General features: G+C 44.5%; 1 protein-coding gene across 3 annotated transcripts in view; it reads right to left on the minus strand.

Annotated features, from left to right (window-relative positions):
- The window catches only part of BCL2L13 (BCL2 like 13), a 43,751-nt gene extending 32,750 nt beyond the window's left edge, over positions 1 to 11,001 (minus strand). The window contains exons 1-2 of one of the 3 annotated variants that reach the window (XM_054056010.1): positions 10,824 to 11,001; positions 4,352 to 4,543 (exon numbers count right to left, since the gene is read on the minus strand). In XM_054056010.1, the coding sequence (XP_053911985.1) occupies positions 4,352 to 4,475 (124 nt within the window). In that variant the 5' untranslated portion in view covers positions 4,476 to 4,543; positions 10,824 to 11,001. The other 2 variants (XM_054056023.1, XM_054056015.1) reach the window with 2 other exon arrangements.
- Between the last annotated feature and the right edge of the window lie 4,383 nt (positions 11,002 to 15,384).

Consider the following 15,384-nt stretch of genomic DNA (forward strand, 5'->3'; position numbering starts at 1 on the left):
ACCTTCATTACAGCCACAAGCTCACGGGGTGGGGAAGTACGTTAAAAAACAGAGATACACTAAAAATTATTCCTTGATTAAACACAAAGCAGCATTTATAATTAAAATACTTTGACTCACTTAAAAAGTATGTAGTACTAACAGCTGCAGTAGACTGGAAGCTTCTATAATGCCTGTGAACTTTGGGGGGGGGGGAAATGTAGATCTATCTTCCAATACTGATATTTATTTTCTGTGTATGAACCCGTAATTATAGATACTACAAGAGTTCTGGAAAAAATACCAAAGAATCTCTCCACAACCTAATGAACAGGTAATTGAGAGCTTCCACACGTTTTACATAATTGTACTCAGCTGTTGCCTCAGACCACATGAACTTACCATACCTTACCATGCGCGTTTTGTCAGATTTATCCAAGCAATTTGCATTATTCATCTACCTAAAAACCTACCAAAAAGTAACAGAATTTACTGCTAATGGACTTCCTTTAAGTAAACTGAAGTGAGCGCTATGCAGAATCCCTACTCTGCCAAAACTGTAAGAGGAAAAATCTCTCAAACTATTGCCCACTTAAGTTTGCTAGATTTTCCTCTGGAGACACTGAAATCCATTAGAGAACATTATAGAGCTGTAACATTAAAGATTGATTTGTCCAATGAAACTGTCTTTTCTTCAAGAGCCCAGAATACTGCAGACTCTTCTCTCTTCAGTCCCTGCACTGAAGAGAAGTTACCTAAATAAAACTTGCAAAGTAGTACTCACATGTTGACTTAGATTGACCTTCTTTGCTTGAAGCCAGAAGCAGTTTTAGCTCTTGTAATTGAAGCCATCTTTCTAGCAACAAATAAAGACCAGCCAAGAGATCCAAAAGTAAATACAGTGAGGTAATTTTCTACTTAATTTGTCTAAGTTGTCTCTTCACTAAATAAAATCCCTCTGAAAAACATCAGTCTGGTAAAGCACATTATGTCTGCAAAAAATGAGAAGCTTTAACATGTAATCTAACAAGTATCTTAAAGATTTACTCTTAGCTGAGTATTTTGAAACAAAAAGACATACTTCAGAAAAAAGAATTCTCTGGTATAAAATGCAGGAAAGCAGCATCTTTGGGGGAGATGACCACAGGAGGAAAGGGAGGGGAATGGATAGAAGCATTCAATTTCTCCTACCTGTTCTAGCAGAGATAAAACGGTACCACTCCTGTTGGGATAAATCAGGTTTTGGGTTGGGTTTTTTTATGACTCATTAGATAATCTCTATTTTAACCGGAGTGTTGAAACTTCACTGCAGCCTGGGAGACTGCTGTAGGAGGAGACTCAACGGAGATACACAAATACTAACTACGGCTAGCATGCCTTATTTTCCCATGTTCTGTATACATGCCATGGGAAGAGAGAAGCTCCTCCAGTGGGTGATAGAAGGTGGCTGTAATTAGGATCCTGCTCTGAATCGCCCTCTAGAGGAGTCCCTCACTTTCCAGTACCAAAAGAGGAGACAAAAGAGGTTAACATGGTGAAGACAATGCCAGCCTTCCGGGATATTCCCCTCATATTGTAACACAATACAGAAATCGGACAAAGAGTAAGGACTTATTTGCGTTTAAGAGAAATCTATGAAGCAAAAGTGCCATATACCAGATGCAATACCTCATATGAATGAAACAAACTAGGTAAGTGTTCTGCAACTGAAACAGAAATAGGCAAAAGCCAAATATGACTGCTTCATCAATTGTTTCACTTGAAAGGTCTGTCAGCACAATAACCAAATTAAAGCAAAATAAAATTAAGTACTTTGTATCAGAATCCTCTCAATTCATGACCAACAGCCTTCAGCCATAGCAAGTAGAAAGACTAAGGAGGAGTGTTTTAAAGTGCCACAAAAAACATCAATTAAGGGAATTCGGGATCAGTCAAAATATCACATCAATGGTTCATGATACTGCTTGAAAAACACACTGACAAGCACAATACGACGCCATACTGTTATTATCCCTCATACACTTTCCTCATCAAAACACAGAAGTTTCTTCTTCATCATGGGATTCTACACAACAACTGTTAATTTTCCTTTACTGGCTTTCACATCTTTTTTGTTCTAACCACGTTTCTCAGACCTCGCTTGTTACTGTAATGCCCAGCTACCTTCCAGCAGTGCATTAGGTAGTGCAGGTAATGGCCATTATGGGCTGCTGCTTCTCTTGCTGACTCCCTCGGGCAGAAGCGTACCGAGCAGAGTGCTTTGGTACGGCTCTCCCCAAGCAGGCTTCAGCTATGTGCCAGACAACAATGAGATACAGACCATATCTACAAAAGACTTTAAATGCAAAGAAGATGCATACAGTACTTCAAAATAACACATGGCCCTGACTACACACATTCTCGAAGCGCAGCTGAAAAAGCTGTTCGATTATAAGAAATGAGAGAAGTAGGAGAAACAACTTTTAAAAAGCAACCGTCAGACAAATGGAAGCTGCAGGAAGCATGGAAAGCTGAAAAACACCAGGTAAAGTGAGCTAGGGAAGAATGAAACAAATCCTAAAGTAGAAGGATAAAGTGTTTGCTTTTAGATCAATAACAGCCTGAAGTCTATCCAAAGCATTACAAAACAGAGGGAGAAACTACATGTCAGATTAAAAGTAAGGGAAAATTATTTAATCCAGAGGCTTTGATCAGAAAACAGCAAAAACACGGAAAGAGAGATCTAATTACAGTGAAAAGTGAACACGAGAGGAGAAGCTGTGGACACAGACTGGTTTTGAAAGCGAGGGTAGGGGAAATACAGGAGAATCTCTTGTTTAGAAGGGAAGATTTAGAGCAACAAGGTGCTCTAAAGCATGAAAGAAAAGATTTGGAAGCTATCAATGCTTAGAATGTTTTAATAGCAAATACAACCTGCTGTCACACAAGTTAATGTATGTAAATAACTGAAAAGTCAGCTCAACAGTTATCTTTACCGAGGAGCTTAAATGGCTCCTTAAATGGCTACAAAAATTTTATTTAAGCATTTGCTGCTACCGCTTTATGAAGTTTATTTAATTCAAATATTTCTTAGAGGTTTCAGTAATAAGAATCAGTTGAAAGGTTTCCCCTCAATTTGCAAATACTTCAAAGCCAAATTATTGTAAAAAAAAAACTTTAGGACTAGCAGTTTCGTTTCTGTACCTTGTGCTTATAGAGTAAATCAGACTCTTCCACACTGTAGCTTTGTATGTAGTCAACGCCTTTCCAGTTACAGCCCAGTTATCACAGATGGGATATTCAGAATGAGACTTTATTGATAAAATAAACACAGATCCAAACAAAGGTTTATGAAACAGCATCTTGGTACTAAGGTGCCTCTCCTTTCATGGTCCACAGAGGCAGTCAAAGTGGAAGTAATAGACACACCTTAAATACACTGAGATTAATTTTGTAAATGATATATAATATAATCAAGCATATGCGATGTCCTTTAGTGCCAAATTGATAAAATGATTTCTGTCATAACTTTGATGGTATCTTTTCAGGAATTTCTCACTTCATAACAGGTAGGTTCCGTAAATGACAAGAGTGTACATTCTTAAATGCTTGTTAAAAAAAAATCCTGAAGACTGTCTTCTTTTTAATACGCCTTTCATCAGAGCAAGTTCTGAATCACAGGAACTAGTAGCGACAGAAACGTCATTAAGAAGTGACAAGCCACCAAAACAATCTTGACAAACAACATTGTTTAAGTGCTGGCCACCACAAAATAAAATGTTACTACCTAGGTTTATGTGAAACACAGTCTATCAAACTTCTTTTATTCTGCTTCCTATTTATTTAACTTTCCATTCGCATAAACCTGACTATCTCACTCCATGCAGTCCTTGACTTCTTAAAAAATAAACAAATAAATAGATGCGGCATAGGCCTGGTTAAGCCTCCCATCCCTGCACAGCCACTGACTGACAACAACATAAGTGTTAACAGGGCAAAACTACTTAGCGCATGAGATTGCTCAAGTCATTACTCAGGGTTTATGCCAGTAAACACCACCTCATCACTGCTTACTTCCACTTGGCTCCCAAGAAAAGCAAGCGATTCTCCAGATGATCTAACGAAGATAGTATCTACTCTGAACACAGCCACTAAAACCACTTATTTGCTTCATAAACACCAATCAACCCTGGCACAGCTCAAAATAAAACAGTAAATACAAACAGATCTGTTTCCATCAGCATGTCTTCTCTTTATTTTAAATTAACAAAATAAGAGATGCATTAGACTAAACATCAGGCTAACATTCCACACCCACACACAAAAAGTTCAAGAAAGAATTGCAAAAACAGCTCCATATGCAAATAGGTACAGGTGAATTTGCAAATATTACCTTGAGTTGAAGAAGGAGGAGGATGCTCCTGTGGCTTCTCTTGTGCTAAAAGTCCCAGGTAGCTGAGAACTACGTATTTTGTTTCATAGTGAAATCCTACAGGCACGGCAGTAGAGGACGCCATCGGGTTGGCTTGCAATGCCACAGTGCTCTTAGGGGCACGTAGGGTTTTCTCTGGGTAACGGAGGAAGACTGTAAGAAAAAAGCAGAGTATTTTGTTTGGTTTTTTTTATAAGGCTGCACTTGGTCATGAACTCATACATAACAAGGAATTGTGCAACAATCGTGAAGTAATATCCAGGTTTTTGCCCTGATAGTCTGTCTATGCATTCTTATTTTAATAAGAACCATGCAGAGTAAAACCAACTGCCCCCAGTCCAGGGCCCTGCCTGCCTGCTGCCAGCAGCGGCACTTCACACGCATGCTTGGCATATGTGCTCTCACATTAAAGCAAACTGAACAGTTCCTCATTACGTGTCCACCACCTAAGGCCTCCTAACTCGACCACACACACAAATACACATGCGTCCATGCAAAGAGTTTTTGAGGGATTCTGAAGACTTTGAGGAAAAAGACAGGTTCTGAGGAGTCTCTCTTCCCCTAAGCCTCCAACAGGTATTTTCCCAGTTCTCTGCTTTCTCAGATTCTCAATTACGATGCTTAAAAATTTTAATGCAAAAAAAGTGACCATAATTGCCTTGAATTCATTTTACTGTTCCAACAGCAACAGAAAACATATGGTCAAGACGAGAAATCCCACATTCATTGTAGAGACTGGAGGAACAGATGGTTGTGTGTCCTGGATTTCTCACATGGACATTAATGCTTACAAAACAGAAATCCATACCTAGTGGCAACATCTGACCAAAGAACTTTTCTGCTTTACTGTAAATTGTTTTGTTGTTTTTTCCAAAGATGCAGATCAGAACAGCAGGAAAAATTAAGGTAGAGAAGAACTAAAAATAACCATAAAGGACCAGGTAAAAAACAAAAAAAAAAGCTCAGAAAACAACATGGAACTAGGAAAACATCATACAACAGATTAAAAGGAAGTTTTGGATTAACCGGCTCTTCACATTAGTAACAGTCTGGATAACTACTTTCAATGTACTAGCAACTTAATGATTCAAATAATAATAATATTTAGGGCTTTATGATAAACTTTTAAAATTAAGTTCCCCATAACTTCCAAGAATCATTCTCAAACATATAAAAGCCCATTCTCGACCATCAGAATGGATGTCTAAATGAAAAGTTCATTTAGATAAAGTTCATGCTACAGAATGGCTACTTAACAGACACTGAAGGAGCCAGACAATTTACTTGCGCGGTCCTACAGTTATATTTAGAAGAAAAAATTAAACCAAGTTTATCATTTAAAGCTGGTAAAATGAGAAAAATGCTATACACAAGGAACAGAAGTTGGAACATCTCAAGAAGGTACCCCTTAACACTGAAAATGCCTTGAGACTAATCGAGATAACCACACTCCCAAAGTAAGCACAACGTGCATATGAAGATTAAAAATAATAATGATAAACAGAGTGAGCAAAAGAAAAGCATTGACCTGTCTAGCTATGCAAGATGTCTGGGCTAACTTCTAACACCCCTTCTCCCTGGAAAGGAATTCAGATTGATAGCAATACAGCTGGTTACTGAGCATAAACAGAACTCCAGCTGTGCTGTGATAGGGTTACTGCATGAGTAGGTAGCTTGACAAAGAAAAGTCTATCCATCAAAATAAAGCTGGAGAAGGAAAAGAGTTGGTGTAAAACTGCCCAAATGTTCTTTCTTTAATCTTTAGCAACTCTAGTTTGTGAAATTCATTTAGTAGTGAAAACAGAAGACTCTCAGTGAAGACTGTACTCTAGAAGCCCTGCCTCTTAACATGTATTTCAAAATGCCTGAAATCCTTTACCAGAAAGATCAGTTTGAGTCTTTGCTACAGCTGGAGCTGAAGTAGTGATTTATATGGGAAGGAACTAATGTCAAAACTTTGAGACAACACTCATCCCCTTTCCCCTGGAGCAGTATTTCTACATTTATGTTGGCTCTTCCACCCCAGAGTGCTCTACAGGCCACATAGCGTGCTTCAGAAACGTAAGAAATTATAGCAGATATTGCACAATACACATTCACCCTTCAGCCGCTTCCATAAACTAAGACTTTCATAAAGCTAGGAGATCTGGAAAAAATAACTGCTCAGAAGACTTTAGGATACATTAACAACAGGTCTGCTTTTCAGACCAGATCCCCAGATGCCACTGCCGCATGACATCTTCACACCACCAAACGTGAAAGATGTCATTCACCGAAAAGCAAAAGCTCCTCAGCACATTTCAGTTCTGGTTTGTTCAGTAGGGATCAACAGTTTTGAAACCAACACACTTCTCGCAACGCCTACACAGTGAATGGGAGCCCTTCCAGACAACCCAAACCGATCTGTCCTGAAAGAATCAGTCTGACAGATGGCCCAGAGAGATCCAGACCGTACACTGTGGATCAAAGAACGAGTCTCAATATATAACAAAGGTTATTCTTCAAAACATAATTCCAAATCATTGCAGAAAAAGAAAGAAAAAAACAATTGATCAAAACAAGCATGAGACTCCATATCTGCACAGCAATCCATGTGCAACAGTGAGGTCTAATTCACAAAAATTTCAGCACGCTTAGCTCAGCACCTCTGTAAGGAGGAGGTATAAAAAGGGAGAGAATCAGACCACAGTGTATTTAAATACTGGTCAATATTTCCCTGGGAAAAAAGATGAAGAAAAGCAGCTTTGGATAAAAAAAGTAATCACTTTGGCTGATATATTCAGAGAGGTTTTATATTGAAATGAGAAGGGAGACCTAAGAACCTGAATGGAAGAAGTATCTTCAGCTTCACAGAAAAGAATGTCAGGCTAGATAAGCACTTCAGAATCACTGGACCTCCTCTGAGAGGAGCCCGCAGCACAGCAACTGAATTACTCATTTTGAATTGTGAATGACTGGTATTGTTTACAAAAAGAAATAGAGAAATATTGACTCAGATACTGTAAATATCTGAGAAAAGGCCATCTTTCAGGAATGAGTGGGATTAAAAAAGGACATGAAGCTTGAGAGAGACCAGATCAGAGGAAGGAGAGCTTTCCACTACAGGAGCAAAATGGAAAAGAGCTCAGAAACTGTTTAAGAGAATAAGACAAAGGCTTGTATGGGAGGAGCAGAGGAAATAAGGCATCATACAAACTACGTAAACCTCAAAACAAGAGGGTTACTTCTGGTGTAACACATTCCTGCAAGAATACTGCCCCTTAAAAAGCTAAAGAGGTCTAAATTATTACCATTTACTCCCTATATAAAATGTCACCCTTCTCGATTCCTGCACACTTGGGAGAATGAAAGGCTATACCTGTTGAAGCTTACTTAGCTTGCTACTTCTCCAACCCTGCTGTCACTTGTTTCATGTGGGCTGAGCTGCTCAACCAACCTGAGAACAGCAGCTCCAGTCAGACTGACATTTCCTCATGCAAACTGTTGCATCCGAATCCACAGAAGAGTTAATTCCTAGATAACGAGCAACCCAAGTCTACCCATGCATACTGTGAATATAATCCTCTGGCAATAAGGCCCAGCCATGTTTTAGTCCTTACCTGCAAAATCCTAGCGTGCATCAAGGCATGCTTACCATGCCACCATTTAAAAGACAAAAGGCAACACCATTAGGATGCTGTCATAAGAACGGTTCACCAGATGCCACCAAGATCCGCTGTGCATCTATTTGACTGGTGCAGGCCAGAGACTTGCCTTTTGCATTTAGAGCTGTAGCCTTATGAAGTATTTTGCTGCTTTTTCATAAACAAAACAGTAGGTGATTAATATTGCTACCAATTTCTAATGCACTAAAAACACAGGTCCAGAAACAACTGTGCAGTCACAGATCGCCTTCTTTTTACAAATACTACCACCACCATGAACATAGTTAGGTCCCACTTCAAAAGGGAGTCAGTATAGGGCTGGATGTAGTTCCCAGCCACTGCTCAGCCAAGTCTCACTTACCGGCTACAAACTTAATCACCCTAGACCATCGCTCTAGCTATATACTTCCTGCTGTTGGACAATTATTTCAAAACACGTGTGATTTCAGTCAGCAAGCATTCATCCAAGCACAAACAGGAAGATTTAGAGAGGTAACAAAACAGCAGCACTAGAGTTCAAATCATTTATAGGGCAGCGTGTCATCAACAGACTCACAAGTTTAGGTCATCCTCCTGCTACCAATCCCCACAACAGGTAACCACTCTCACTTCACTCTAATCTACAGCCTTACATTTACATGGTGCTCTTTATCCAAACGTACCAAACTCCAAGGAGTTGCAGGTCTACAAAACCACACCCCGTATCGACAAGATGGAAAACACTCAAGTGCCCTGCAACCTTACCTGAAGGCTTGCGTAGGGATTTTGGATGAGGCTTGCGTGTGCAGACTAGTTTAACCTTGCCGCACGCTGTCTCTCAAAACACTTCACGTAACAGCTAGGGCTTTCCACATCGACCAATTATGATCAAATTGAAAGATATTCTCAGAGTACTTTTCCAGCACTATAAGATCACCATGAGATTTTTTTAATACTCTGAGAACTACCAAATTCAAATATGTCAGTTCCTACTGGAGATGAATCAATATCACATCCATTACCGATCCTCTAGTGGCACTTAATGAGTAGAAGCACTGGGAAACATCACAGTCATTTATCTGGGCAGTGGTTTTAGCTGACTTTAGAGGGAAATGTAATTAAGTGAGCATTCCAGCTAAACGGCTTGATTTCTAAGAACAAAGTCTGTATGAGTTGTCTACCGTAAAGGTTCTCAGTCTTTTCCAGCTTTAAACCGTCTTACCACAATATTAAATAACCACAAACCCAGCTTTCATTAACAAGCTTTCATTCCTCGCCTTTTTTAATTTGCCAAGTGCTACTCGGATCCAAAAGCGAACGCGGGACCGGGCAGAAGCCCCGGGCTGGGCTGGCTCATGAGTTCTCAGCGGCTCCAGGGAGAAACGCGGACGAGCGGAGCGAGCAGCGTAAGCTACTCAGTTACTACGGCGATGAATGAGATATTTATATCTAGGCAGAAACGGCGAGGAGCAAAAAAAGCCAGGATGAGTCAGCCGAGCTGACGGGGTCCGGGCGGGAGCCACAGCCTGCGGGGCGGCGGGCAGCGGGCGGCCCCGCCAACAGCCCCGGTCACCGGGGGCAAGGGGAGAGAAACGGGGGGGTCAAAAGGGGGGCAAAAAGGGAGCGAAAAACGGGGGAAGAGGGAGGGCGGAAGGAGGAGAAGAGTGAAAGAGGGAGAAGGGAAGGAGAAGGGTGAAAGAGGGAGGGGAGGAAGGGGAAAGAGAAAAGGGGGGGAAGAGAAAAGAGGGGGGGAAGAGAAAAAAGAGGGGGGAAGAGGGAAAGAGAAAAGAGGGGGGAAAGAGAAAAGAGGGGGGAAGAGAGAAGAGGGGGGAAGAGAGAAGAGGGGGGGGAAGAGAAAAAAGGGGGGAAGAGAAAAGAGGGGGGAAGAGAAAAGAGGGGGGAAGAGAAAAGAGGGGGGGAAGAGAAAAGAGGGGGGAAGAGAAAAGAGGGGGGAGAGAAAAGAGGGGGGGAGAGAAAAGAGGGGGGGAGAGAAAAGAGGGGGGAGAGAAAAGAGGGGGGGAAGAGAAAAGAGGGGGGGAAGAGAAAAGAGGGGGGGAAGAGAAAAGAGGGGGGGAGAGAAAAGAGGGGGGAAGGGGAGAGGGGGGGAAGGGGGAGAGAGGGGGGAAGGGGGAGAGAGGGGGGAAGGGGGAGAGAGGGGGAGAGAGGGGGGAAGGGGAGAGAGGGGGAAGGGGGGAGAGAGGGGGGAAGGGGGAGAGAGGGGGGAGGGGGGGAGAGAGGGGGGAGGGGGGAGAGAGGGGGGAGGGGGGAGGAGGGGGAGAGAGGGAGGAGGGGGAGAGAGGGAGGAGGGGGAGAGAGGGAGGAGGGGGAGAGGGGGGAGGAGGGGGAGAGGGGGGAAGGGGGAGAGGGGGGGAAGGGGGAGAGAGGGGGGAAGGAGAAAGAGGGGCGGCGGGGGAGAGGGTGGAGGAGGGGGAGAGGGGGGAAGGGGGAGAGAGGGGGGAAGGGGGAGAGAGGGGGGAAGGGGGAGAGAGGGGGAAGGGGGAGAGAGGGGGGAAGGGGGAGAGAGGGGGGAAGGAGGAGAGAGGGGGGAAGGGGGAGAGAGGGGAGGGGGAAAGGGGGAAAGAGGGAAGGGGGAAGAGGGAGGAGGCGGGGTCTCAGGCGCAGGCCCCGCCCCCCGCAGAGGACACGCGCGCGGAGGAGTGGGGGTGAGGCGGGCGCGCGCCCGCCCCTCTGCTCTGCCCTGCCCCCTGCCCCTTCGCCCCCCCTCCCCCCGCCTTCCCCGGGCGCGAAGGGGAAATCGATTAAATCCACAGATCAATAAATGAAGCGCGCGCCCGCGCCCTTTTCCTCACCTGCGAGCGCGGCGGGTCGGAGCCCCAAACGGCTTAGGTTCGGTTCGGTCCAGCCGGGGTTGGGTTGGGTTGTGGGGTGGGGGGTGGCTGGTGGTAAGGGGGAGGGCGCGCGCGCGGCGGCGCCAGCTCCTGCCCTAATTCGCCTCTTGCGCCGCCGCCGCCATGATGGAGGGGCGGGGAGGAGGCTGGAGGGGGGGGGGGGGGTGACGCGTCACGGCGCGCGCCGAGGGGCGGGGCACCGCCCTTTCCCACCACGTGACCGCCCGGCGCTTGGCGGGAAAGGGCGGCGGGGCGGGGTGCGATGAGCCCTGGGCAACGCGAGGAGCGATGTCTGTCCACCGTGTGCACCGAGACGAGAGCTGGGACAAGGTGTGTGTCCTACTGACATGCGTGGGGATAAATATTCCCAGAGAGCTTATACCTATTCTGTTATTGTCCAAGGACTAATTTTAATGTTATTATGATCTTCATAACAGTTAAATCTGTTGCTGATTTGGAGCTTTCGGAGCCAGCTCTGCCTGTCCTTCAGGTAGGGAGATACCCCGAGCAGAGGTGATCCTACAGCAGACACCCCTGTGCAGCACAGATCAGTGATCGTCTCCAATGAATGAACCACGTCTGGGAAAACACCGTCTTAAAGGGACATTCTGTCTGAGTTTAAAAAGATACAATTACTTAGATGAAAAAACTGCTGGGGAGGAGCTGTTGACAAAGGCTTGTAGTGATAGGACATGGGGCAATGGGTATAAACTGGAGAGGGGCAGATTTAAACTAGACATAAGGAAGAAATTCTTCCTGATGAGGGTGGTGAGGCACTGTCACAGGTTGCCCAGGGAAGTTGTGGCTGCCCCATCCCTGGAGGTGTTCAAGGCCAGGTTGGATGGGGCCTTGAGCAGCCGAATCTAGTGGGAGATGTCCCTGCCTGTGGCAGGGGAGTTGGAACTGGATGATCTTTAAGGTCCCTTCCAACCCAAACCCAATAAAAAATATTCCACTTTCTGTAACTACTTCTTGTATCAGATTCTGCCTCTCTGCTCTGGTGAGACCACACGTGGAGTGCTGTGTCTGGTTTTGGAGTCCTCAGCACAGTGAAGACATGGACCTGTTGGAGCGGGTCCAGAAGAGCACAACAAAAATTATCAAAGGCCTGGAACGCCTCACCTGTGAAAAAAGGCTGAGTGTTGGGGTTGTTCAGCCTGGTGAAGAGGGAGAGACCTTATTGGTCTCCTATTAAGATCTCCGAGGAGACCTTATTGTGGCCTTTAAATACTTAAAAGTGGGCTTATAAGAAAAATGGGGCAAAACTTTTTAGCAGGGCCTGTAGCAATAGGACAAGGGGTAATGTCTTTAAACTAAAAGAGAAGAAGTTTAGACTAGATATTATGAAGAAATTTTTTTCACTGAAGGTGGTGAAACACTGGAAGAGGTTGCCCAGAGAGGTAGTTGATGCCCCATCCCTGGAAACGTTCAAGTCCAGGTTGGATGGGGCTCTAAGCAAGCTGATCTAGTTGAAGATGCCCCTGCTCATTGCAGGTGGGTTGGACTGGATGACCTTCATGGTCACTTCCAGCCCAAACCATCCTATGATTCTGTTTAGTTCTTAATGCTTTTCTTCACGGATTTTGAGGGGTATAATGGCTGGCAGTTCATTTCTGCAGTCCTGAGGCAGTTCAGAGGACTGTAGGCGTGGGTTAGCCAGGTCAGGGTCTCAATCACAGCCCCCTTTTCCCCTGTAAGGCTAGGGGATCACTTGGCCTGGAGGCAGGAAAGCAGGTTCTGACTGTGTTTGTGTCATTCAGGTTCTGACTGAAGTAGCACCAAAGTGCACTCAGGTGCCAAAATACAGGTTTTCTCCCTGCATTATGACAGCGTTGCAGTATGAGGAAAATAAATAGCATACACATTTTTATAGCAAGATTTATCACATTGAAAAAAAAAGAAGGCATAGTAAAAATTAAAGACATAAAAACAAGTCATAAAGATGCATGGATATGCCTGAAATAACTTTGTCAGTTCCTTTGGTCCCAAATGTCAGTCAGTTAGCCTTTAAATTGAGTGCCTGCAGTGCAGAAATAGCTAAACTAAATAAATACTACTGTAAACAACGGAAGCAGTAACAGAGCTCCTGAAGAATCAACACATCATTTCACAATGGTTGTGAATGTTTCTGCATCACACAATGACAGATGGTAACAAGGCCAGGTTGGGTGAGGCTTTGAGCAACCTGACCTAGTGGAAGATGTCCTTGCTCATGGCAGGGGGTGTTGGAATTGGATGATCGCCAAGGTCCCTTCCAACCCAAACCACTCTATGAATCCGTACTGTATATTCCTACAACGAAATGCTGGTGCTGTAACTGTTAATCATAAAAGTACAACCAACCTGAGGGATCTATCACACTACTTCCTCCAAGCCAGCTCCACTTGACAGCCATGACCCCCCTCCTCTGGGCTGGGAGGCCATTTGCTTCTCCTCCCTCCCCTCCATCAGCGGGTTCCCACCTCCTCCTGCTTTTCTCTTCCTGCTCCTTATTGCTCTTTACAGCTACCTGAAAGGAGGTTCTAGTAATGTGCGTGTTCTCTTCTCCCAAGTAACAAGGACAAGAGGAAATGGCCTCAAGTTGCACCAGGGGAGATTCAGATTAGACATGAAGAAAAATTTCTTCACAAAAGGGGTTATCAGACATTGGAACAGGTTGCCAAGGGAAATGGTTGAGTCACCATCCTTGGAGGTGTTTAAGAGATGAGTAGGTGTGGTGCTTAGGGACATCGTTTAGTGGTGGCTTGGCAGTGTTGGGTTAAGGGTTGGACATGGTGATCTTAAAGGTCTTTTCCTAACCTAAACAGTTCTGTGACTTGTGCAGGTAAAACAGCCAGTTTCATCTCTCCCCACCAGTCCAAGCCTGGAAAAACTGCAAGATATAAATAGCATTTCACGGCTTCATACAACTGACAGCTGAAGGTGACCCTGATGTATCCCATTTTCTTGTTGTGGGGAGCCCAAGGCACTGCTCCTACTCGAGGGCCTTATAAGCAAGCTTCTCTCCATGTTTCATTTCCCTCTGCTACGAGTTAAAACACATTAGGGCATTTATTGGAGTAAGCTCAGCTGTTTTTGAAACTGAGCACCGTGTTCCCACCAGAGCCCAAGGGGGAGATTTTCTGGATGCCCCATTCCTGGAGATGTTCAAGGCCAGTTTGGACGAGGCTTAGAGCAACCTGGTCTAGTGGAAGGTGCCCCTTCCCAAGGCAGATGGATTGGAACTGGGTGATCTGTAAGTGATACTGAAAATGCTGGTAAATAAACTCTCCAAGACTCGTTTTGGAATTTTAGAAAGCAAACATGCTTTATCAGTCCTGGGCAACACGAGGGAGTGATCTCCAGCAATCGCATGCAACGAGATAAGAGCTGGGGACAAAATGTATGTTCCACTGATGTACGTGTATGAATTTTCCCAGAAATCTTATGCATATTCTATTACTTTCCAAGGACAAATTTTAATGTTATTATGAACTTCACAACAGTAAAATCTCTTGCTAATTTGGAGCTGGGTCCAGCTCTGCCTGACCTTGCCTTTGAGATAGGGAGAGACTCCAAACAGAGGTGATCACAGAAGAAGACATCTCTGTTCAGCACAGATCACACAGCACACTAGTTGTTATTGTCTCCAAACAATAAACAGCAACTGGAAAAACACTATTTTAAAGAAAACACACTGTCACAGGAAAATTCTGTCTGACTTTCAAAAGATACAATTACTTAGATGAAACAACTCTACTTTAGCTTAAATTAAAAATATTCCACTTTTTGTAACAGTAACTACTTATTGCATCATAAGGTCCCCTCAGACCCAAACCACTGGCTGGACAGATGGGCCGAGGCCAATAGGATGAGGTTTAACAAGGCCAAGTGCGGAGTCCTGCATTTGGGACACAAAAACCCCACGCAACGCTGCAGGCTTGGGGAAGAATGGCTGGAAAGCTGCCTGGCAGAGGAAGACCTGGGGGTATTGGTCAACAGCTGATTGAACATGAGTCAGCAGCGTGCTTAGGTGGCCAAGAAGGCCAACAGCATCCTGGCTTGTATCAGAAATGGTGTGGCCAGCAGGACCGGGAAGTGATTCTCCCTCTGTACTTAGCATTGGTAAGGCCATACCTCAAATACTGTGTTCGGTTTTGGGACCCTCACTATAAGAAAGATATTGAGTTTCTGGAGCTTGTCCAGAGGAGAGCAATGAAGCTGGTGAAGGGGCTGGAGACAAGTCTTATGTGAAATGGCTGAGGGAGCTGGGGTTCTTCAGCCTGCAGGAAGCTGAGGGGATACCTTATCGCTCTCTACAACTACCTAAAAGGAAGTTGCAGAGAAGATTGAGTGCTGGCCTCCTCTCCTAAGTGACAAGTGATAGGACAAAGGAGAATGGCCTCAAGCTGTGCCAGGGGAGGTTCAGACTGGACATTAGTAAGAATTTCTTCACAGAAGGGATCATCAGACACTGGCAGAGGCTGCCCAGGGAGGTGGTGGAGTCACCATCCCTGGAGGTGTTTAAAAAGCATGTAGATGA

This window comes from Cuculus canorus, chromosome 1 (genome assembly GCF_017976375.1).
Source record: "Cuculus canorus isolate bCucCan1 chromosome 1, bCucCan1.pri, whole genome shotgun sequence".
Lineage (NCBI taxonomy): Eukaryota > Metazoa > Chordata > Aves > Cuculiformes > Cuculidae > Cuculus > Cuculus canorus.